Raw genomic sequence first — 26,822 nt, 5'->3', positions numbered from 1 at the left:
ATCAGAAGTGGGCTAATTTTCGTTGTCAATTTTAACAACAAACCCACAAACAAACAAACGCGAAGCTGAGTTAAGAAAAACGTGTTAATTAGGCTGAAATCGAAGTCAAAGGTCTATAGCAAGTTGACATGCAATACTTAACATTGTTAGAGGAAATCCCATCCAACAATACATTTAAGAAAGAAGAAGAAGAAGAAAAAAATAATAGAATTTACTTTTTGTCTTTCCTATTATGTGCCGTCTAGGTATTGGTAAGCTGGTGATTTATAACGGAGTGGATCTAAAATGTGTCCTTGAATGTGTTTCAAATTTGTAAAGCTACTACTAGATAAAGATGAGCCATGTTGATGACTCAACTCACCCAGATATATCAGATTCTTCAAGGACATCCATGTAAAATTCTCGGCGTGTGTTGATATGTGATCAGGTATTTTATATTATCTCTGACTCATTTCAGCTTCCTTCTTCCCAAACTCTTTAAAAAAATGCTGAAAGAGTTACCGGTCTTTCTATAAATACGTCAAAACGAGTTATCGGTCTTTTCTTGAATGGGTTATCGTTACTACGTTTGAAAGAATTGTCTCCCTTTTGCTGTTAGTTATCGTTCCTACCCCAGCGTTAGACCTGCGATGCTACAACAGGTAAGTGATAAAACAGGTGCATGCGAACAGAACAGAAATGTTGAATCAATATAAACATTGAAACAGGGTTTAAATCCTTGCTGGATAAACTCTATGGGTTACATCGTGATAGTATTAAAACTCGGCATGTAAAAAAGTAAATACTAATAAAACGGGTTGTGTTAAATTTAAATCCCAAACGATGACTAGGAGAACACGACTTATACAATACATTTTGAAACAATTACCTTTAACAACCTCAGCTGGTTGTTGCTGTTTTAAAATATACATTTTTGATATAACGTTGTATAGGGTTTTTAAAATCATTTTTTTTTTAAAATGCAAGTTCTGTTGCAAAGAATGTTCGGATAGAATAGAACACACATATATCTTAGCGATAACTTCTTAACTTTTTCAAAAGTTGATGTAAAAAAGCAAATTTTAAATTATTTTTTTTACATCACAAAGTTTTTGTGGTAACAATTTGTGGGGGTGGAGAAGGGTGTGGCGTGGTTCTTCATAACGTTTTGATACTATGGAGGGGGGTTGTTAATGGAAATAACGGAACATGGGGTAGAGATGGTAAAAAATTATTAAATTATCTCAATTTGGTAACAGGATCATTATGTGCAAGGTTCCTTACACAACTCGAGATTAGCATAAAAAAATCAAAATCAAATCAGTTTTATAATATGCCGTTATATTTTGACACAATATTGTTAAATCGCTACTGTCTTGCCCTCCCCCAATCTATCACCGCGCATGACGGTGGTCTGACGTCACTGTGCCAGGTAGGCCAAGGTCGCGGCTAATCTGTTCGATGATGGGGTAAGATGTGAATAATAGCAAAACTTGACGTAATACTACTCTGTTCGATGATGGGGTAAGATGTGAATAATAGCAAAACTTGACGTAATACTACTCTGTTCGATGATGGGGTAAGATGTGAATAATAGCAAAACTTGACGTAATACTACTCTGTTCGATGATGGGGTAAGATGTGAATAATAGCAAAACTTGACGTAACAAACCACGTGACCCCAAAACGGCTCACCCACAAGCCTTGGCGAATTCCTGGTAGGCTGACATCATACGCTCAGATAGCTTGTTCATAATTTATGACTTTACGCATGCGCAATTCTGGGTTATTTATAACTAATTTTTAAAAAGTTTATGTGCGTGTTTACGATAGTGCAAAACAGGGCTGAAACGTGACATAAACATTTTGCGTTAAAAATTGTTATTAGAGCTACTGCTAGAAGCATGTCACAAACAAAAGTTACATTAAGTTAGCAGATACAACCAGAACGTAGTTACATTACTAAAACATTTACCAAAAAGAAATATTAGACCTACATATAAATGGCAAATTTGGTACCAGTATAGCTTACATGTACTATTACATGGAAAATGTATAGAAATAAGTTTGTGTTTGAAGTAAAGATTTTTTTTTTCATTAGAAAATGTAAACAATACAATACGAAAAATGACCTCAACTGTAGAACAAATTTATCGAGTATACAGCTGTAACACTTTCCATGCATCTAAAAAACATGTATGGCTATAGTTTGAACCAGTCTCATGTTACTAACCATTATGGTTTGTCCATTACACAGATTTGAAAAATGTGCTAAAATTTTGAGGAAAAAAAATAAACTAGTTGTAACTCTAAAAAGGCAAACGTCTTGGACAAGTTTAGAGTTGATGCTCTTCAATTTTTTATAAATCAAGATGTAGAAAAAAATAAATCTAACTCAAAACGCTAAAAGGAATTTAAATGTTAATAATGTTTTGTTTTTAGACACATAATAAACATTTCATTAATGTAAAGTGCAATGCCATTTTTAATCAATGTTGCTTCTATGTAAACGTTGGTGTTGTGTTTAGTGGAAGCTCAAGCAGTTTAGAACAGTTTACGGTCTGGGGGATTTATGGTTAAAATGGTGTGGCCCGGTATTGGCTAGACGGAGAAACTTACCTGTTCAAATGCAACTGTAGATTTGTACGGCAAAAGCGCAATATTATAGACTAGGTAGGACCGCTCAACAGCAAATACAGTGTCCTTGTGTAGGACATTTGATCATTTAAAACACCAGGAAGATTTGTGTAATACAACAATTTATATACCAGAAAGATGTGTGTAGGACCCATAATCATTTACATACCAGGAAGGTTTGGGTAGGACCCATAATCATTTACATACCAGGAAGGTTTTGGTAGGACCCTTAATCATTACATACCAGGAAGATTTTAGTAGGACCCTTAATCATTTACATACCAGGAAGATTTGGGTAGGACCCTTAATCATTTACATACCAAGAAGATTTGTGTAGGACCCTTAATCATTTACATACCAGGAAGATTTGGGTAGGACCCTTAATCATTTACATACCAGGAAGATTTGGATAGGACCTATAATCATTTACATACCAGGAAGATTTGGGTAGGACCCATAATCATTTACATACTAGGAAGATTTGGGTAGGACCCTTAATCATTTACATACCAGGAAGATTTGGGTAGGACCCTTAATCATTTACATACCAGGAAGATTTGGGTAGGACCTATAATCATTTACATACCAGGAAGATTTGGGTAGGACCCATAATCATTTACATACTAGGAAGATTTGGGTAGGACCCTTAATCATTTACATACCAGGAAGATTTGGGTAGGACCCTTAATCATTTACATACCAGGAAGATTTGGGTAGGATCTATAATCATTTACATACCAGGAAGATTTCGGTAGGACTCTTAATCATTTACATACCAGGACGATTTGGGTAGGACCCATAATCATTTACATACCAGGAAGATTTGGGTAGGACCCTTAATCTTTTACATACCAGGAAGTTTGGGTAGGACCCTTAACCATTTACATACCAGGAAGATTTGGGTAGGACCCTTAATCATTTACATACCATTAAGATTTGGGTAGGACCCTTAATCATTTACATACCAGGAAGATTTGGGTAGGACCCTTAATCATTTACATACCAGTAAGATTTGGGTATGACCCTTAATCATTGACATACCATGAAGATTTGGGTAGGACCCTTAATCATTTACATACCAGGAAGATTTGGGTAGGACCCTTAATCATTTTCATACCAGGAAGATTGTGGTAGGACCCTTAATCATTTACATACAAGGAAGATTTGGGTAGGACCCTTAATCATTTACATACAAGGAAGATTTGGGTAGGACCCTTAATCATTTACATACAAGGAAGATTTGGGTAGGACCCTTAATCATTTACATACAAGGAAGATTTGGGTAGGACCCTTAATCATTTACAAACCAGGAAGATTTGGGTAGGACCCTTAATCATTTACATACAAGGAAGATTTGGGTAGGACCCTTAATCATTTACATACAAGGAAGATTTGGGTAGGACCATTAATCATTTATATACCAGGAAGATTTGGGTAGGACGCTTAATCATTTACATACCATGAAGATTTGGGTAGGACCCTTAATCATTTACATACCAGGAAGATTTGTGTAGGACCCTTAATCATTTACATACCAGGAAGATTTGGGTAGGACGCTTAATCATTTACATACCAGGAAGATTTGGGTAGGACGCTTAATCATTTACATAACAGGAAGATTTTGGTAGGGCTCATTTACATACCAGGAAGATTTGTGGTGGACATCTGACCATTGATATACCAGTAAGATTTGTCGTGGACATCTGACCATTTATATACCAGGAAGATTTGGGTAGGAATCTGTCCATTTATATACCGGTAAGATTTGTGGTTGACATGTGACCATTTAATACCAGGAAATTTTGGGTAGGACATCAGGCAATTTACAGAGGAGGAATATTTGTTTCTAACTGTAACCTACCTGACCGTATGCAGTCGGCTAAAGTTCCACCGAGCTTGGTCTTGTTGTCTTTGATCTTGTCGAAGACGGCCTGGGTCAGGTGCTTGTGGAGCAGGGAGCGGCAGTCGGTGGCTGCCGTCAGGGCCTTGAACAAGGCCTGGGCCTCGTTCACGGCCGCCGGCTTCTCGGGAGCCGGAGCCGCAGCTTCCACAGCCGGAGCCGAGGTGGAGTTTTCTGTCGGGGTCTCCTCCACCTGGTTTTCTGTTGTTTCTTCGTTGGCTGGTGCCGCAGGGGTTTCAGTGTCAGCCATGGCGGTCAGTTGTGATGGTCAGTTGTGATGGTCAGTTGTGTTGGTCAGTTGTGACGGGCAGTTGTGTTGGTCAGTTGTGTTGGTCAGCTGCTTCTGTCTGTAAAGTAGGAAGTGTGAGAAATCTTTTAGTAGAGGTAACAACATTGGTGACATAGTACCGTTTTAGTACTTTATACACGAATATATATATATATATATATATATATATATATATATATATATATATATATATATATATATATATATATATATATATATATAATCGTTGCATCTATCCTATCTATGCTCTTACTCCCCCCCCCCCCCAACCCGTTCGACAGATCAGTGAAAATGTTCAGTTGAACGAGGCAATGAACAGCGTTCTAATGTATTTGGATAAGTTCATTGCCTCCGATATCTCTCTGTCTAACCTTAGTTGGAAGGCTGACTAAGACCACGCGTACATTGTCATCTGTTGCTTCGTCTTAAACATCTCTCAAACAATAACTGTACGGCCAAAATAGCCGACATATTCCAAGTTATACTTGTGTTATGATTTTTAATAACATTGATATGTTTTTAAAACGCATATTGGTAATATTACTTTCATTCAACAATCAAGATTTCGCAGTAGACAGTTCGTTAAATTTTTTATATATTATTTCTTCACAAAAAGACACTTCACCATAAAACATAGAAGCTTTGAATAACCAAGAGGCGTAGCGAGGGGGGGGGGGGGGGGGCGGGGGTGCGGACCGCACCGGGTGACACCATTTAGGTGGGTGGCACCAAGGCAAAAAATAGCAAAATATATAGAGAAAAATTTGAGGGAGGGGGTGCAAATCGAAAGTTTGAAGGGAGGGGGGTGCAAATCGAAAGTTTGAAGGGAGGGTGGGGGGGTGCAAATCGAAAGTTTGAGGGGGGGGGGGACGACCAAATCGATAGTTTGGGGGGGGGGTGCAAATCGAAAATTGAAAGTTTGTCGCTACGCCTCTGGGGGGGGGGGGGGGGTGACACCATTAAGTGCCGCACCGGGTTACACCCGATCTCGCTACGCCACTGGAATAACCTAATGTACGCAATAATTATTTAAGTTACTGAAAGTTGTTTTAAGTTTCAAGGTAAAGAATATTACTCTCGGGAATTCCCGATTTTTAAAACCTAATCGTTTTGTTCTGTTACTACAAGACCTCCACATCACACGCTAATGTTTATTTTCTGAGCGTCTTTCCGTAGCAACGGAGAAAAGGCTGTACTTTGAAGAAGGCACGTTCAGGTACATTTTAAAAAAAAATCACGTGCTGGAATTTGATTGGAGGAACATGAAAGACACGTGGCACATGACACTGTTACGTGTTTACGGGATTCACTACGGGCTGACGTCATAAGGTTGTATGGGAAAAGGGGGGAAGGGGGTGTTAAATGAGGAGGAGGGGGCCTGCATGGGGTTCGTATTTACTGCTGTAGTAGACCCGATGTAATCTATTGAGGTGTGTTCCAAGTTATGCCAGCCAATGTTTACGCCGGCGCTACTACGAACAATCATCAAAACGGAGTCTTAGAATGTTTAGCATTCCACCTATGCAGCGTACTTTAATTCATCGCGTGTTGTAGCATCTGCCTCTAAGGCCGATTACTCTTCAAATTGGTCTGCTTATACTTACATTATTAATGATTCGTTGTTCTTAGAACTGCCTAACCGATGCAGTGTCAATCTTTACCGAAAAGACAACACCCTAGTTAATTCTTTTTCCAAACAAAAGATAATACTCTAATTGATGCCCTCTTATCCAAAAGATAACACCCTAATTGATGCCCTCTTATCCAAAAGATAACACCCTAATTTGATGCCCTCTTATCTAAAACATAACACCCTAATTGATGCCCTCTCATTCAAAAGAAAACACCCTAATTGATGCCCTCTTATCGAAAAGATAACACCCTAATTGATGCCCTCTTATCGAAAAGATAACACCCTATTTGATGCCCTCTTATCGAAAAGATAACACCTTAATTGATGCCCTCTTATCGAAAAGATAACACCTTAATTGATGCCCTCTTATCGAAAAGATAACACCCTAATTGATGCCCTCTTATCTAAAAGATAACACCCTAATTGATTCCATCTCTTCCAAAAGATAACACCCTAATTGATTCCATCTCTTCCAAAAGATAACACCCTAATTGATTCCATCTCTTCCAAAAGATAACACCCTAATTGATTCCATCTCTTCCAAAAGATAACACCCTAATTGATTCCATCTCTTCCAAAAGATAACACCCTAATTGATTCCATCTCTTCCAAAAGATAACACCCTAATTGAAGCTCTATACCTGGACCCTATTGATCCCCTTGATTCTACCTTTTAACCATCACCCCCCCCCCCCCATGATATAAACAATAGCATTCAAATAAACATCCCCCGGCCCCTGACGGCCCCTGATGGCCCCTGATGGTAAATATTATGGTATGGACAAGATGTTTACAATCCCAAGACTCTCTAGGCCACTGCATGTACCGACAGCGTTGAATTATCGGTTATGATTTTATCGAACACTGGTATAGAAACAAGTTTTTTTTAAATATTTTTTGTTATGTTATAGTTATAGAAACAAGTTATTTTTATAAATTGTGTTACGTACTTCACCAGCGGTGTTGAACTCCGTAAAATTATCTTTCTCCAACCCTTCTACAACATTGGACGTTTCCAAAAATAGGGGTGACGGCTTGTTATAAATAATGTAAGATGTTAGTATAGTTTTATTGTAAAAAGGTTAAGGTTACGGCTTGGTTATGAATGATTAGTTAGCAGCTTACTTTTATCGACCTGGGTACATCATGTTTAAATCAGTGGTTTTTAACCTTTTTGTAGCGCCAAACTCCCCCCCCCCACTCCCCCAGTTTCATATGCATTCACCGAACCCTTCTTAATCATTCACACTGACAAAATCCGATCGTGAATCATATGAGTCGGGTGTGTGTCTTGACCTCCGCCGATTTAGATGTTCATAGTCGAACAATCAGGGGAAATGTACGCACATTCAGATACAATTAAAGTGAATATTTAATAGCATAAATTACACTATAACAAAATGTTATCGAATAATAACTTTTGATGGCAGATATTGGCGTGGCGAGACAGTCTCTTATCTGCGCCGGTCATGCGTGACCAAGTCACTGATAGTTGTGGATACACCCCCTGATGAGAGGCTAGTTGTGGATACACCCCTGATGAGAGGCTAGTTGTGGATACACCCCTGATGAGAGGCTAGTTGAGGATACACCCCCTGATGAGAGGCTAATTGTGGATACACCCCGTAATGACGGGCTGGTTGTGGATACACCCCTGATGAGAGGTTAGATGTGGATACACCCCTGATGAGAGGTTAGATGTGGGTACACCACTGATGAAAAGCTAGTTGTGGATACACCCCTGATGAGAGGCTAGTTGTGGATTCACCCCTGATGAGAAGCTAGTTGTGGATACACCCCTGATGAGAGGCTAGTTGTGGATTCACCCCTGATGAGAAGCTAGTTGTGGATACACCCCTGATGAGAGGCTAGTTGTGGATTCACCCCTGATGAGAAGCTAGTTGTGGATACACCCCTTATGGGAGGCTAGTAGTGGATACACCCCCCCCCCCAGATGAGAGGCTAGTATTGACGGCGTGAGTGACCAAGTTAACAGCGTGCCAGACATGCGGGATGCTAACTTTCTGTGTCGTCGTGAGAAAGATTGAATGTGAGTTGGTGAAAATGTTAAAGATGTTTGGCGGTGATCCCAGACATGATTGTTTCTAATTATAATTAGTTGCCTGATTGCAGTGGGTAATGATATAATTCGTGTAAGAAATGAGGTGATAAACGATAAACGATAAAATTTAATACATTTTTTTTCGATTGGTGTTGTTTTGGAAGATCCCACATTGGAATAAACTCCAAATTCCTGAATGAATAGAATAAAGGGAGATTACTCTCAAAATGCTAATCCTTTCTTTTTTTACTTTCTCGTATATACGAAGTATAGAGAAAGTCTTGTAATCGTGCAAAAAAAAAAAATCGAGATTTTTACAAATCTCGACGTTTCACACCTCACTGATACGGAAAAACATAATTTTGCAATCTTGTCCGTATGTCTGTGTGTCTGTCTGTGTGTCTGTGTGTCTGTGTGTCTGTCTGTCCGTGTGTAAACACGATAACTTGAGAACCGTTACAGCTAGGTTGATGAAATTTCATATATAAGTATTTTATCAAAATCGTAGATCCGTATCAACTTTTGAGCGATTTCCGATAACCGGAAGTGGTACTTTTCCTACTTTGAATTTTTCAAAAGCCTATAACTTGAGTACTATTTCAGATAGATAAATGAAATTTCATATGTAAGTAAAAGATCTAATTCTCTACCTTCTATCAAATTTTGAGTCATTTCCGTTGACTGGAAGTAGTACTTTACGCTACTTCCGATTTCTCGAAAAACTAATGTAAATTTTAAAAGTACTAATAATATTGCGCACCATTATGCGCTTTTTTATTTGGCGTTCACTTGGTGTGCAATTAATTTGTCTACGAGATTTTATTCTATTTTTAAAACTTTAAGTATTTAAAATGGATTAAAAATCATGTCTATAGCCCGAGTTCCCATCCCCTGTTATTTTATATAAGAATATTCGAGAAAGTTTAGGGGAGATAACTCCCGGTTTATTTTTACAAAGGACATTGCAATGATGAAACTCGTTATAAGGAAAAGGGGGAAAGTGTGGGAACAGGAGGGGTGGGATAGGGAGGGTTTGTCTTGATAGAGACCATGGGTCTCGTGACAGTCACGTGACATTAAAATATAAACGAGCATTGTTTGCAGTCCATAACTGCTGTCAGACAATGAAACTAACTGACACTTTGATAAAACGTGTTTCCTTATTGTCGTGTTTCTGTTTTCATTTCAAATTTTAACTTCATTTAAAAAAAACAAATCAACAAATAAAAAATAATCGATATCCGATTATTTTTAAACCAAAAGTTGCTAAAGTTAAAAGAAATTTAAAATAAAATACTAATAATAAATAATAATAATATAAGAAGCTCACATAGCCTACATTGTTTTGGTCAAGTCGAACATTCTGAACGCTATTTAAACCCCAGAACACTAGGCATGCATGTCTACAGCAGCTTGTGACAGCATAGCGAGAGAGCAGGGGTGAACTGGCTGTATCCAAAATAGGGGCCCTCAAACCCAGATACAAATTTTCATCTTGCATATTTTCTCCATCAAAGCCTCAGCGATAGAAATTCAAGACACAAATTACTTTTTAAAAAAAATGACTTCGATTTTTTTTACCTGGGAGCCCACCGGAATTTTCCCGGTAGACCGGCGGGCTAGTCCACCCCCTCTCCCTCCCCCCCCCCCCCCCCCCGCGGAGAATCACGTCCATTTATAAAATAATTGTGAATAGCGTGGGGGGGGGGGGGGGGGTGAGGGTCTGTCAAGCAAAGTGTCACACATTCTCGACAGAGAAGGGAGAGTTTTATGAAGGGGGGGGGGGGGATAGAGAAAAATGTAGAACAAAAGAAGGAATATATAGGCATTATGTCATCGGGGAAAAGCCGCGCTGAGATTTAGCGTTAACATCGATCAATGATTCAGGTTAGGGTGACCTTGGTGCTAAATGTCACGCTGACCAGCCAAGCGGCCTGGCGTTGTGTAAGCCTATAGAATTTAATTTAAAACAACACAATTATGATACAAGTTACATGAATATAGGCTACGAACCGACCCGCGGCATAACATACGCTGCTATTTAGTTGTTGTTTTTTTCTACTTTTCAGTAATTCATAATTTGCGAATTCGACAGTACCAACGCTGCCACTGAAAATATTTCTTTAAAACACTATAAGTAGCTCGTTAAGGACCACAACCCCCCCCTTTCCTTTCCCCTTCCCCCCTTCCTTGCCCCCCCCCCCCCCCCACGTTTAAAATCGTTTCAAACTAAATTATCTGCCCCTAATAGTCGTCACTAAGCCCGGCTCTGTTTGTAACCATTTAGAGTGAACACAGCTCACTAAGACCATGTAGGGGTGGGGGAGGTAGGGAGCGCGTTTACAGCTTGTTTTCTAGCGTCACCCAGAAGAGAATTATATATATAGACAACAACAGGGAGCTCTCGTGTTTAACTTCCGGTTTCATTATTTAAAGCAAGTAAAAAACTTTCACTATGTTTGGAGATCCTGGGGTAGTGCTCATTTAAACAACACGGAGAAGGTTGGGGATGATGTAGCATGTTGTTATATAACGTGGGGTAGTGTGGTGGTATAGAGCAAATTTTATACAACAACTCACTTGATATATATTTTATTTTGTCACCAGGGGCGTAAAGACATCCGGGTATCACATGAGATATTCTTTTAAAATAAACAAACAGAAATACTACACCATCTACCTAATACAAATCACGTGTAAAATTTATTTTCGTTTGCTTGGTAAAGCTGAGATATTGTACTAGTTTGCTTGGTAAAGATAAGAAATTTTACTAGTTTGTTTGAAAAGATAAGAAATTAAGCTAGTTTGTCATGAAAAACGATGCTCACGGAAAAGATGTGTTTGAAAGTCTGTGTCGAATGTTTAACTAAATTATCATATAAAATGTGTACCAAAAAAAAAGTAAAGTTCTCCTTTAGAACCTGACGGTCAATGGGGCACATGAAGTACAATTCGCCTGTTTTTGTGACCTCGGCTTACGATGAGATCGTGCTAACTTACTTGAACCCGTATTCGAACTCGAGACTTTCGAGTTAGCAGTTCAGATCTTTACCGCTAGGCCACGCAGTTCCATATGGTTTACAAAGATGTATAGAAATTCCTTCCGTTAAGTAAATGAAGTTCTCGTTTTTTAAATTGAACGTGGTAAATTTAACTCTGTGATGTAAACAAAAAAAAAAGTCTCCGTGAAACAAATTTACCCACAATACAGCAGCACCCGCGGGATATTCGTGTGATCGATCACCTGGGAGAATAGCGATCAACGCTTCTGCTGGCCGCAAGGTGAAGGTCGTGAGTAGAAAAAAGTACGCGCGCATGCCGAACCCTTTCCCTCGTTAAAGTGCCAGGTTGGGAGTAAACATTCAGGGTACCCAGGGGTAGGGGAGGTTGATCCATAACATTACCTGGGGTAGGGGAGGTTGGTCCATAACATTACCTGGGGTAGGGAGGTTGGTCCATAACATTACCTGGGGTAGGGGAGGTTGGTCCATAACATTACCTGGGGTAGGGGAGGTTGGTCCATAACATTACCTGGGGTAGGGGAGGTTGGTCCATAACATTACCTGGGGTAGGGGAGGTTGGTCCATAACATTACCTGGGGTAGGGGAGGTTGGTCCATAACATTACCTGTTGTAGGGGAGGTTGGTCCATAACATTACCTAGGGTAGGGGAGGTTGGTCCATAACATTACCTAGGGTATTGGAGTTTGATCTAAAACATTCGGCGCACCTAGGGGTAGGGGAGGCTGGTCCATAACATTCAAGGTACCTAGGGGTAGGGGAGGTTGGTCTATAACATTCAGTATACCCTCGGGCAGATGAGGCTCGTTAGCTTAGGACAGCCACTTTTCTAGAAGAGACAACTCCTAAATCAAACAACTTTTGCCTCGTAATTTGTTCTTGGTTGGACAAATACTATGGAAGCAAATCCAAAAAGAAAAGCAGGCTGAAATCGGTGTCAATGGCCTCAATGGTGCATAACCAGTTGACACGTATACTTAATTGATTTGGAAGGATACCTTCCAACACTAAAATTAAGAAGAAGAAGAAGATCTAGGGTACCCATGGGTATCGGGTATTTTTCCTAGACATTCAGGGTACCCGGGGGTATGGGAGTTTGGTTCAAAACAACTTAACATATTGAAACACGCACACACATAAATACACATAAACGCACCAAAAATTACATTCTTATATGATTAACGCACGCCCTAAAACGCACACACACATACACATACAATATAATATTCATATTTTTAATACATAATTGTCCCATTAACACGAAAGTGCTGCCTCTTTTACGTGCTTACACCTTACAGATTACTTACAGATTAACATTTTCTCCATATCAAATCTTACACATTTCGTTAAATGTTCAAAAACAACGGTTGCTTTAAAAGCTTCGTTTTTCATCAATTTGTTCCCAATATCTGGGGTAATCCTTTAATGATACTCTCCAGCCCCACAAGTTCACAACCCCAACCCCCCCCCCCCCTGTCCCTATCAGTTTAAAAAAAAGAGTAAACGGTTCTTTAATAGGAGGACATTGTCAGGTTCAATCTTAATCTCTTTCCTTCAATTTTAATTTGGCCATTTAGCTCAAGGTCCGTCCCCCCTCTCAATATCAAGTGTAATACTCGCGAGGGCTCGGTTGTATTCCAGAAGGGATTGAGGAAGTGGGGGGGAGGGGGAAAAATGGTTTAAACTTTAATGAGGATGTACTTCGCGGGCGAGGGGGGAGGGTGATGAAGTAGAAATATTGTGTTTACCTTTTTATTACTTGAAACTAATGTCGACCTCTATCGATTTTTACCGGAATTAGAACTTGTTTTATTTCTGTTCTTTAACAAAACCTGTCCTGTTAGTTTTAAAGTTACATTTCCAGCTATTGCATTCGCTGCAACGGGTTTGATAAATAATTACTGTTTGATAAATAATTACTTTAATATTGATTATTATAAACGATAATAGAATAGCTTTAGTAACAGATAAGGCTTACTTTGATACACCCCGCATAGAGTTGTTACAAGACTTTGATACACCCAGTATAGAGATGTTACAAGACCTTGATACACCCAGGATAGAGATGTTACAAGACTTTGATACACCCAGTATAGAGATGTTACAAGACTTTGATACAGCCAGTATAGAGATGTTACAAGACTTTGATACACCCAGTATAGAGATGTTACAAGACTTTGATACACCCAGTATAGAGATGTTACAAGACTTTGATACAGCCAGTATAGAGCTGTTACAAGACTTTGATACACCCAGTATAGAGATGTTACAAGACTTTGATACACCCAGTATAGAGATGTTACAAGACTTTGATACACCCAGTATAGAGATGTTATAAGACTTTGATACACCCAGTATAGAGATGTTACAAGACTTTGATACACACAGTATGGAGATGTTACACGACTTTGATACACCCAGAAAAAAATACCATTGTCTTCCAGCTAACCTAACAAAACATGTCTAGAATCCCGACAGATTCCGACAGATCCCGACAGACACCGCGCCGACCCTACACGTCATGCTAATTGGGAGCTCGCTCAAATCTTTCAACCCTGAACCAGATAAAAGGGAAAGAAATCAAGTTACCAGCACTAACAAGGCATTTTTCGCTTATAGGCTTACTGTTAAAGTTTTTGCTTAGTGCAGAAGAACGCTGACAGACTGTCTAAAAGCTGTAGTTTAAAATGACCTCCATCCTAACTCAAGCCATACAAATAACTTAAATCCTCGCGCTGCCCCTAAAAATAGTCTCTGAACATTGCTACAACTTTACCAAAAGTTACAGCCTTACATATAAAAAAAAAACAATACTGTAAGATGCTCTATTGTGCTACTTGTGTTGTAAAAAAATTTTGGTTGTTTTAAAACGTTGACACCGGCTATAATATGTTTACAAAACTAGCCTGTGGCCTCACCAGGTAAGAGTATGTGGGGTGGAGAGTGGAGTGAAGTCGCAAAGGGAAAGGGGGGGGAGGCATTTTGAGACCGATAGTTCTTTTTAATTTAATACTCTGATTGTTATGGTTACAAACTATAATTTCAGTAGTTTTCCCTGAACTAAGATAGACCTTTGTTGTCTTTGTTTTTTTTTAGGGAAAAACAAATACATGCTGAAACCAGATATTTAATCGCTAAATAATCTGCCCAACTTAACATTCGAAAAAAAAAAAACTATACACATTTTTGCACCGAATTTTAATGCAAAAAGTTAGTTCGTAAAAATAATTAAATCAGAAATACAGTCCATTAAAATTCAATAGAACTAATTCTTTAAATAGTAGTAGTAAATTTCATAAATTTTATTTAATTTTTAGTTTCTGCGAACAATATTATTTTTAAAGCATTTTTCTTTACATCGGAAAGCGATAAATGAATGTGCATCTAAAGCTTTGCACGTGTGTATCAGAGTTTCCTCCAGGCATCTCTTCGGTGGGGGGGGGGGGCTAAGCCATCCCGAAAAATTCTACCGCCCCCCCCCCCCCCGAACGATATGAAATTTATATAATTTATATAAAAAATATATACTTTTAACAGTGTCTGCCCCCCCCCCCCGAAGAAAGTCTATCGCCCCTCCCCCCGAAAATTTCAAGTGCCCCCCCCCCCCCCCCAAGAAAAAAGTCTGGAAGAAACACTGGTGTGTATCATGAGAATTTAGGGTCGTCCCAACTTAACCTAAGATTGGATCTCCCAGAAAGATGTCTTTCGTACATCGGCGCTTTTAAAAATTATGTGTATATGTATGTCTACATACATCTGTAAACGTGTCTAAATAAATACCTGTATGTACGTGTACGTGTGTATTGTTTTCGTGAACGCAATGGTACTTGTACGTGCAATTGTATCATAAATATTAATATGGACATTTCAAAATATATATTTTACATGTGATGCTGTATATCCACACCAACAGCTGAGTTTTATGTTGCTCTGTATTCACGCCGTCTACTTTCAGATCTCCATTGGCAACCAGAAAATCGATGGGTCTTCTGTCAAAGCGTTTAGTGAGACGTGTAGTGGGCTGGTGGGATGTGTCAGTGAGATGTGTCAGTGAGATGTGTCAGTGAGATGTGTCAGTGGGCTGGTGAGATGTGTCACAGGGATGTGTCAGTAAGATGTGTCAGTGAGATGTGTCAGTGAGATGTGTCAGTGGGCTGGTGAGATGTGTCAGTGAGATGTGTCAGTAAGATGTGTCAGTGAGATGTGTCAGTGGGCTGGTGAGATGTGTCAGTGAGATGTGTCAGTGAGATGTGTCAGTAGGCCGGTGAGATGTGTCAGTGAGATGTGTCAGTGAGATGTGTCAGTAGGCCGGTGAGATGTGTCAGTGAGATGTGTCAGTAAGATGTGTCAGTGACATGTGTCATTGGGCTGGTGAGATGTGTCAGTAAGATGTGTCAGTGAGATGTGTCAGTAGGCCGGTGAGATGTGTCACAGGGATGTGTCAGTAAGATGTGTCAGTGAGATGTGTCAGTGGGCTGGTGAGATGTGTCAGTAAGATGTGTCAGTGAGATGTGTCAGTAGGCCGGTGAGATGTGTCACAGGGATGTGTCAGTAAGATGTGTCAGTGAGATGTGTCAGTGGGCTGGTGAGATGTGTCAGTAAGATGTGTCAGTGAGATGTGTCAGTAGGCCGGTGAGATGTGTCAGTGAGATGTGTCAGTAAGATGTGTCAGTGACATGTGTCATTGGGCTGGTGAGATGTGTCAGTGGGCTTGCGAGACACACCCTTCACTCAATAGAATTCTGTCAAATCTCTCGACTCATCACAGCCTTTCTATTATCGTTCTCTTCCCGATTAGTTTTTTATGTATATCAGAATTCTCTATCATCCGTCATCGTCAGACCCAGTTACCCCCCCCCCCCTATACACGGCTCCCCATACCTCACACCCCACAACCCTCTCCGTACCCACCGGCATCCCGTTACATTATAAAACCTCTGTTCCCCCACCCCCTCCCAGCGCAATATAGGTAAAAAAAAAAGGGTGACCACATACCTCTGTCGTTGTTTATTACCAAGAGACCGGTTAAATCTCAGCAGGGTGAGTTAAGATAGGGCCATTACCTGTACGTGACGGGGGGGGGGGGGGTGAGGCTGATATAAGATCGTTACCTGTACGAGACAGGCTGGGGTGGGAAGGGTGGTGGGGGGCCTAGGTAAAGCAAGCTATGCAAAATATACATATATATATATATATATATATATATATATATTTATATATATATATATATATATATATATATATATATATGTATATATATATATATATATATATATATATATATATATATATATATATATATATATATATATATGACTTACATACATTCCATCAAAATTATTAATCATTTTTTTCCAGCCGAGACGAATTCTAAATAGCAAATATATATCTTTTTTAGACCTGATTTATTTTAGATGAAATTCCATTATGCTGGTTGATGATCTTTATCCTACATATTCCTGTAGTTAGTATTGTCCATAGCTTGACGTCATTCCAAAGCCTCGTCAGTTGCCACGTCACACAAAGTTCAATGGTCACGCATTGATGGGCGTCACAGTTCAGATAAGGGAAAGGGTTGAGGTCAGATTGAAAAAAATAACTGCCAACATTAGACTTGTCAAACGACACAGTGAATCGCCTGCCGTGTTACAGCACTGTGCCAGCCACTCGTAGTGCACTGACATTAATAGTGGATGCATCATTGATACGAGGCACTCTATCTGCGGCTATCAACACTGAGACAAATATTTGCCGTTTTAGATGTGATAATCAGTAATGAGAATACGAGCCATTTTTATTTCTAGGTAAATAAGTTTGTTTTAATGTTATTGCTATAATTAATATTAATTTATTTCTTTAAACAAAAAGAAAATTTTTTAAAAGAATTTTATTTTTAAATTTAGAAAACAATAAAAGTTGTCTTCACAAGATGTATTTGCTATTTATCTCCCCTAATTAAGAGTTGATGCTTCTCTCCCTTGAATCAGCTCAGGTAAGGATTGATCGACTAATTGCTTCTGGATTATATTTACAAAAAATCTCCTTCGGCCTAAACATACAAGAATCAAAATACTATTTATTTTTATACGGAACTAATTAGGTCTAAAACATCTAGAAATAAGTGTAAATTAATTTGTTAAGTAAACTTTTTTTTCCCAGATTAGTTAAAACGTAAAACGTCCGCGTTTCACTGTAATCGGACCGAAACATTTACATTTAACATTTATACCAATCGTGCTGTATTTCTAGATGACGATATAGTGCAAACTATATTCCACAAAGACAAGTGACATTTGTTCTACTTCAGCTTTTGTTCGCGAGTAATTGCTGCACTACATTCAAACTAGTTTTCTAACATCAGGGGAGATAAGTGAAAATAAAGTGAATTAAACCTAAAGGGAAATAAGTGTAACACGATTTTCTTTTCTTTCTCTAGCCCCCACTATGTAAGATATGTGGAACGAGAGTGCTATTTCCTGTATCGTTTTGGTTATGGTTACATTAGTATCGATCTTTTAATAAAGAACCAGACAATACCCAAAGACACCTGTGTAACTAGTGACACGTAACAAAATGAATGGACAGCTACATTGTTACAGTTCTGGTTAGGCGTCTCCTAACAACCCCCCCCCCCCTCCCCAACACCACCACGACCTACGCAGCCACCAGCAAATAACAGTCCCAGCCAATCTTGATGTGTGATTCTGGGGTTACAAAACTGTTATAATCAACAACCCCCCCACCCCATCACCCCCCTCCCCCCACCCCCACCGAATCGAGAACTGGACCCTCGCGTCTGCTTGCTAGCCTATGTCCCGGTTCTCATTAACTGAAAATCCAATTAGCAACAAAAACATGAAATAATGACACATTTAATTGTCATCTCATTAGCAGTTGTGTTTTTCTTGCTAAACTTCGACCCTAATGAGGAGAGAAAACATTCGCTCATAAAAGGGTCTCAGTTGATTAGATGACATATAGGGGTCCTAGTGGATTAGATGACATATATGGGTCCTATTGTATTAGATGACATATAGGGGTCTCAGTTGATTAGATGACATATAGGGGTTCTAGTGGATTAGATGACATACAGGGTCCCTAGTGGATTAAATGACATATAGGGGTTCTAGTGGATTAGATGACATATAGGGGTCCTTATGGATTAGATGACATATAGGGGTCCATGTGGATTAGATGACATGTATGGGTTCTAGTGGATTAGATGACATGCAGGGTCCCTAGTGGATTAAATGACATATAGGGGTTCTAGTGGATTAGATGACATATAGGGGTTCTGGTGGATTAGATCAATGACGTGGTGGGCTCGCAAACTGGGGGGGGGGGGGAGGCGATCATATGGCAATACATGTATCAACACGATGCAGGCCAAATAAGGAAATATGATATAACCGTAGACGTGAATGAATGGATGCGCCATCAGGGCTAGTCTATTGATGACTTCATTCAAATTTAGACGAATCCCACCCCCTCTCCTTTTCCTAATATTACAAGTATCTACTCCCTTCATAATGTGCTACTCAAAGCTCTATGGAAACTATAGCTATCAGCCCGCCCCTTGCTTTTCATTTATTTGTAAGAATTTTTAAATGTACGCAACTTTGCATTTTCTTACTTTCCCCACCCCTTCTCCTGCGTAAAAGCAATTGTCACACATATTATAACACTCTCCACCCCATGGATGAGTTACGTCATTAATGGACGGCATTTAAAAAAAACAAAAAAACAACAACTCAAAAACAACAAACAACCTATAATCCTCTTTAAATATAAGGGGCCTCTGCCTTTTTACAATCACCACTGTGTCTATTTGGTTGACTCAGTGTGTGCTAGAGGGTGATATGTTACACGTTACAATGTTAACAACAGTAACTGGTCTCATTTCGTTGCAAAATACTGATCATGACAACATGAATAAATTATTTAAACTAGATTCCAGAAAACAATTCTGACTTCTATGTCATCCCCTCACCTCCTTTCTTTCAGTATTGGTGTGGCGAGATTGATGCTTGTATATTACCATACATGGAGCTGTAGATCTAGACTAGTTGAGGTGGTGGTGACCATCTGTAAACAATGCTGGGTGTGGCCAACGGTGTTAGTGGTGTGGCCAACGGTGTTAGTGGTGTGGCCAACGGTGTCAGTGGTGTGGCCAGGGGTGTCAGTTGTGTGGCCAGGGGAGTCAGTGGTGTGGCCAGGGGTGTCATTGGTGTGGCCAGGGGTGTCAGTGGTGTGGCTAGCAGAGCTGGTGTGGCCAACACTGTAAGTGGTGTGGCCAGAGGTGTAAGTGGTGTGGCCAGGGGTGTTACTGGTGTGGCCAACGGTGTAAGTGGTGTGGCCAACTCTGTAAGTGGTGTGGCCAACGGTGTTAGTGGTGTGGCCAGGGTTGTTACTGGTGTGGCCAACGGTGTCAGTGGTGTGGCCAACTCTGTAAGTGATGCAGGAGTTAACGTGGCCAGCTATTGAGGTGAACATAGCCAGGTAAACCTCGATATCGTTAGCCAATCTTAATTTACTCGCATAGGTCGCTACGAGGTGTCCTATCATAGCTCATTAGCGAAAAAAGTATCATTAACAAGCTGATAATTAGCGAGATTTGTGGAATGTCACGTGGTCGAGCCTGAATGGTCTATTTTTGGTCTGGTATGTGGGTTGGACCACATGGGTCACATGAACCACAGAGCTCATGGACCACATAGATATCTGTTACCAGGTATAGCACATCTCACACTATTGGTCTTGTATATCTAAGGGTAAGCAGAAATAAAAGTTTGGTCAAACATTAGAGTTCAGGCTCGTCTTTAAACCCCCACTGCTTACGCAAATGAAGTTGAGTATGGATAATGATATGGGAGGGGGGGGGGAGGCTCTGAGAAAAAAAAGGTAGTGTGAGAATATTTTCAAGTAAGGGTATAGTCTTTCAGCTATTTCTTGTCGTTTTATAGTCGAGAAACATATTCACTTGAAACAACATGACCAGAGATCTAGCTGCAATCAAAAGTTGCCCGGTTGTTCCTACGTTAGACCACCATACAGAGAACAGCTAGGAAAATGATATCAATAATTGCTGCTAATTTTAATCCGTTGATGATTCAGTGTCAGAAGCCTCGCGTAGGTCACTGGAAGATTAGTATTGGGCCCGTTTGTTTTTGTTTCGGTGACACCAACTTACAAAATATTTTTAGTTAAATTATCAACCCCCCCTCCTCCCTCTCCCCCATATACAGTAGTCAACAGTTGTATCTCGTAGCTCAATGGCAGACTCCCAGGCACCCACAGCATAGGTGTGTCAGGTGACCCTCAGTTGCGTAGCGACCAGTTTCTTTCAGGCCATCTCTTCGTGAGGGGGTAACCCTTAGCATGTACCCTCCCCCCCCCCCCCACTGAACGAGATAGAATTTATATAGGAAACATATACTTTTACCAGAATCCGCCCCTCCCCTCCCCCTCAGAAAGTTTCAAGTGCTCCCCCCTCCCGGAAAAAAAGTCTGAAAGAGACACTAGTAGCAACATTTTTGGGACGCCTAATGCAGACAATATATTCCCCCCTCCCCATATAGTTTTTCTCTCTTAAAACCATAACGGAAAAATAATTGCGGAATTGGGTGTACGAAAGACAACCGCGAACTCAAATCTAGAAACTGACCGGAGTTTATGCTTAACCCTATAGATCTAGACTAGACCTGGTAGGGGCAAGCAACCCTGGAGCAACAAGCGGCCTTTGCAACTGGTAAACAGGACTCTTTTTAAAATATCTGGCTAAAAATATTTTTTTTAAAACGCCTGGAAAAGTGCGCGTATAACATTTGTTTTAATGTAGTGTCTGAGAAGCAGAGTTTCTTCCAGGCATCTCTTCGGGGGGGCTTTGCCCCCCCGAAAAATTTTTACCGCCCCCCCGAACGAAGTGAAATTTATATAATTTATATAGAAAATATATACTTTTAGCAGTGTCCGCCCCCCCCGAAGAAAGTTTACCGCCCCCCCGAAGATTTCAAGTGCCCCCCCGGAGAAAAAAGTCTGGAAGAAACACTGCTGAGAAGTTAGATATAGCTTTCGTATGTTACATTAAATAAATTAAGGGAAAAGGAATATTCGAAATGGCTCTTAACCCCCAGCATAGAGATATTCTATGGGTCAAACTCATAAGCCAGTCATAAGCAGAGGCGTAGCGAGGGGGGGGGGGGTGGGCGGGGGCTGCGGACCGCACCGGGTGACACGATTTAGGGGGGTGACACCAAGGCAAAAAATTACAAAATATATAGAGAAAAACTTGAGGGGGGGGGATGCAAATCGAAAGTTTGAGGGGGGTGCAAATCGAAAGTTTGAGGGGGGGGGGGGTGCAAATCGAAAATTTGAAAGTTTGTCCCCGGGAAGGGTCGCTACGCCTCTGGGGGGTGACACCATTAAGTGCCGCACCGGGTGACACCCGACCTCGCTACGCCACTGCTCATAAGTGATAATTATGTCAACTATTATGAGAATATTTTGTGAATTATACTTCACCTTTTCTTTTCAATATCAATAAAATATCAAAACATCATCACCAATATACAGTTTTAGTTATCATAGAACAATCATCAATTCAAAAGTAAGCAGTACAGTAAAAATAGTAAAAGCACTCATTACCTGTGTCGTATACAATAAAATAGCGTTAGAACTCTTCTGTTTAGATTTCACTAGCTTTGTCCAGTTAGCTCTCAGAAAAAAAATTATGCTGCTATCCTGAAGGAAAATTGACGAATATTTGCTCAGAGACCAAGAAACTCACACAGAGGAATGACAGATTATCCACGCACACAAAACCGGACACCTGAATTCCGTCTCTGCGACTGTGTCCTGCTTGTAAATTGAAAATAAACTTTTTGCCACCAAAATAAAAGCCACGCACACTCGCTCATCACCGGCGGAAGCAGATGCGGACGGAGAGGTGTAGTGCGGTCGGGATCTCTTGCCCAGCAAGACGCGTGGAGAAATCTCAAAACACGATTGGCTGTTTCTTTTACACTCCCCCCCCCCCCACTTTTTTTTTCTTTTCCTAACGGGATTCTGCAGTCTGCGCTCGTTGTGAATGCGCATCAGACGACAAATTATGTTGGTTTTTTGTTTACCTAAAAAAAAAGGTCAATTTTTTTTTCTGTTTATAAGGCAAATCTTCGGACTCTACACACTGGTGGTAGTTGCCAAAGCCTGATCATAAAAAAACATAAAATTACCACAAAATCGAAAAGGCCCAATCTCTCCCTCTCTCTCACTATCTCCCCCCCCCCCCCCCCACAAATGCTGTGTAGCGGAATCTTATTCACTAGGCCAGCAATTCTTTTTTTTTAATTCACCATTCAGGCGATGGGTCTTGTCCAGATCAGCACTGCCATTAATGCAAAAAATGCACGGGCGAAAAGTTAAGCCCCGCCACTTGTCTGGGGTGAGGGTTAGGTTTAGGGCTAGGGTTAGGTTTAGGGCTAGGGTTAGGTTTAGGGCTAGGGTTAGGTTTAGGGCTAAAGGTATCAAAATACAGACCTTTTCATGCGAATTGATAATAACATGTCCCTATTTCATCCTTCTATAAAATCTTAAAGTACACGTTTCATATCTTCCATTTGATAATCTACTTTTGGGTGGCGGAGGTTATCTTTTTGTTGGGGCCTATAAGGACAAGATCCCACTTTTTTACTTTCTCGTATATACGAAGTATAGAGAAAGTCTTGTAATCGTGCAAAAAAAAAAAATCGAGATTTTTGCAAATCTCGACGTTTTACATCTCACTGATACGGAAAAACATAATTTTGCAATCTTGTCCGTATGTCTGTGTGTCCGTGTGTGTGTCTGTGTGTGTGTGTGTCCGTGTGTAAACACGATAACTTGAGTACCGTTACAGCTAGGTTGATGAAATTTCATATACAAGTATTATATCAAAATCGTAGATCCGTATCAACTTTTGAGCGATTTCGGATAACCGGAAGTGGTACTTTTTCTACTTTGAATTTTTCAAAAGCCTATAACTTGAGTACTATTTCAGATAGATAAATGAAATTTCACATGTAAGTAAAAGATCTAATTCTCTACCTTCTGTTAAATTTTGAGTAATTTCCGTTGACCGGAAGTAGTACTTTACGCTACTTCCGATTTCTCAAAAAACTAATGTAAATTTATAAAGTACTAATACTATTGCGCACTATTATACACACCTTTATTAGGCGTTCGCTTGGTGCGCAATTGTTTTTTACTGAGATTCTATTCTATTTTTAAAAGTTTCAGTCTTTAAAATGGATTAAAGATCATAACTATATCCCCAGTTACCATCCCCTGTTGTTTTATATAAGAATATTCGAGAAAGTTTAGGGGAGATCACTACCGGTTTATTTTCTTTATAAGACAAAACAAAAGCCTACACACATAACCTAAGGTAACAAGGAAGTAGTTAGGCTTATAGACGTGGTAATGTGATTGGTGAAAACGTTCATGGATTTGACATTCGCAAGAAAAATACTGTCCTATTCTAAAAATAAACATGACTGTCCTCCCAACGGTACCACAAGAGGGTAAGTGGGATGTCACCCTTACCTAGTGTCACCACTGTGTCCTGCAAACAGTCACACACACAATAGGGTAAGTTGAATGTCACCCTTAGTGTCACCACTATGTAGCGGTAACATAAGAGGGTATATGGAATCACACCTATACCCCCATGTCACCACAGTCTCCTCCCAAAGGCCACACAAGAGGTTAACTGGTGTCACCCTTACCTAGTGTCACCACTATGTCACCACTGTCTCCTCCCAAAGGCCACACAAGAGGTTAACTGGTGTCACCCTTACCTAGTGTCACCACTGTGTCACCACTGTCTCCTCCCAACGGCCACACAAGAAGTTATTTGGTGTCACCCTTACCTAGTGTCACCACTGTGTCACCACTGTCTCCTCCCAACGGCCACACAAGAAGTTATTTGGTGTCACCCTTACCTAGTGTCACCACTGGCTATCCAAAAGTATCCAGGACAATGTAATGTTACAACGTGACGTCATTGCACAAATAAATCTTTAAAGCGAAACAAACATGATAATTCTTAGCTCTGTCGTCTGCTATTTGGCTGGGGAGGTAGACTTTCAATATAACCCCTCCACACACACTTCTTTTGAATTATAGTTTAATATTTTCAAATACAATTTAATAGGCATTAGTGTGTTATAAGTATAAAGGCAAAGGATAGGCTATAGTTTACAAATGTAGAGATTGGCTCGGGAAAGTTGGAGCAAAATAAATCACGTATGAATATGCTCCGTATGTAAGTATTTTGTTGATGAGTCAATCACACTTAAATCTAGTGTTACACGTTATACATCTAGCTATCAACTCTGCTTAAGATCATTTTATTTGTCTAGAGCTTTCTTTTATACCTTCGCCATTTTTTAAAAATGTTCAGTATTGATTGTTGTGAAGAAAATCTGAAGTGGAAATGTCATTTGTTGTGCTTTTTCTTTCTGATATTTGCCTCACATAGTGTTATGGTAAATTGATGCAAGCTGTCTTATTATAAGTTTATACATGCTGTCATATACATACTGTCTCATTATAAGATACATGCTGTTTTATAGTAAGGTGTTACATACTGTCTTATGATAAGGTGATACATGCTGTCTCATGATAAGGTGATACATGCTCTCTTATGATAAGGTGATACATGCTGTTTTATAGTAAAGTGATACATGCTGTCTTATGATAAGGTGATACATACTGTCTTATGATAAGGTGATACATACTGTCTTATGATAAGGTGATACATACTGTCTTATAATAAGGTGATACATGCTGTTTTATAGTAAGGTGTTACATACTGTCTTATGATAAGGTGATACATGCTGTCTTATTATAAGGTGATACATGTTGTCTTATGATAAGGTGATACATACTGTCTTATGATAAGGTGATACATACTGTCTTATGATAAGGTGATACATGCTGTCTTATGATAAGGTGATACATACTGTCTTATGATAAGGTGATAAATACTGTCTTATGATAAGGTGATACATGCATATTTATTCATGCATATTAAGCCCCCCCCCCCCCCCATCTCCCGCCCGAAAAATACTGTCAATTACACTCGGCCAAGTAGTGATAAATATGGATAAATATGGATGGGATTAAGGATAATTTAGGCATAGGGAAAATATTAGAGTCAGGTTTTGGATTAGGGATAGGGAGAGAATTACTAACGACTGGGGAAAAGTCATGTCCTAGATCATAATCCATTTAGAGACCCGCGTGTTAGAACTAGACATCAGACCCAAAGACTAAGACATTATTCCCAGACATTAAGCCCAAAGACCCAGATACTAGACCCAAAGACCCAGGCATTAGACCCATATATTAAAACAGAGACCAAGATATAATCGGGACATGTGACTAAAAAAACGTTATACCTAAAAAGAGAGATTATACCCAAAGACTAAGACATTAGGTCCAAAGACAGACATCATACCCAAGACTTAGACTTAAATACTAGAACAGAGACGCAGGTATTAGACGCAAAGACAGAGACATTTAACCTAAAGACCCAGACATTGGATCCAAAGACAGGGACATTAAACCCCGGGACACAGACTTAAGACCTAAAGACAGACAATAGACCCAGACCCCAGACATTATACCCAGACACACACCAGACACACACCACCATTATAGTCTGCACAGAAATCGCGTTTTGAACAAATAAGCAAATTCTATTACGTTGGTTAGTCAAGAAGAAAAAGAAATCGATGCATAAATCCTTATTGATCCCCCACATGCCAGGAAGCTTTGTAACAGTCCTGTCTGTCTGCCCCCACTTCCCACCCCAACCCCTTCAATCATTAACGCAGAGGCGTAGCGAGGGAGGGGGGGGGGGAGGGGGGCGGGGGGTGCGGACCGCACCAGGTGACACCAAGGCGAAAAATGGTAAAATATATGGAGAAAAATTTGAGGGGGGGGTGCAAATCGTAAGTTTTAGGGGGGGGGGGGGCAAATCGAAAGTTCGAGGGGGGGGGGGCTGAAAATCGAAAATTGAAAGTTTGTCCCCGGAAAGAGTCGCTACACCTCTGGGGGGGGGGGGTGACACCATTAAGTGCCGCACCGGGTGACACCCGACCTCGCTACGCCACTGCATTAACGTACGGACAAACTCACTCGCTATTTAAAAACAACTTTTCATATTTCTATAAAACTAAAAACAGTGTTTTCATATTAAATGCGTATCCTAACGAAAAATTCAGTAACCCTTTATAGTTTATAAGTTTGTTTACCTAATT

At 40.0% G+C, this 26,822-nt stretch overlaps 2 protein-coding genes across 2 annotated transcripts in view; one reads left to right on the top strand and one right to left on the bottom strand.

Moving 5' to 3' along the window:
• LOC131938409 (arginine kinase) overlaps positions 1-22,446 on the bottom strand; it is a 79,330-nt gene extending 56,884 nt beyond the window's left edge. The window contains exons 1-2 of the mRNA XM_059296417.1: positions 22,165-22,446; positions 4,478-4,859 (exon numbers count right to left, since the gene is read on the bottom strand). Of these exons, the coding sequence (XP_059152400.1) occupies positions 4,478-4,766 (289 nt within the window). The 5' untranslated portion in view covers positions 4,767-4,859; positions 22,165-22,446. The remainder of the gene's footprint in view (positions 1-4,477; positions 4,860-22,164) is intronic.
• Positions 19,615-20,004, top strand: LOC131938403 (putative PE-PGRS family protein PE_PGRS10). The gene has a single exon (XM_059296407.1). It carries the CDS (start codon positions 19,615-19,617, stop codon positions 20,002-20,004), a length of 390 nt encoding a protein of 129 aa, XP_059152390.1.
• Positions 22,447-26,822: the final 4,376 nt, after the last annotated feature.

This window comes from Physella acuta, unplaced genomic scaffold (assembly GCF_028476545.2).
Source record: "Physella acuta isolate Inbredline_101_S28 unplaced genomic scaffold, ASM2847654v3 ptg000243l, whole genome shotgun sequence".
NCBI lineage: Eukaryota > Metazoa > Mollusca > Gastropoda > Physidae > Physella > Physella acuta.
This window is presented reverse-complemented; position numbering and strand designations above follow the sequence as displayed.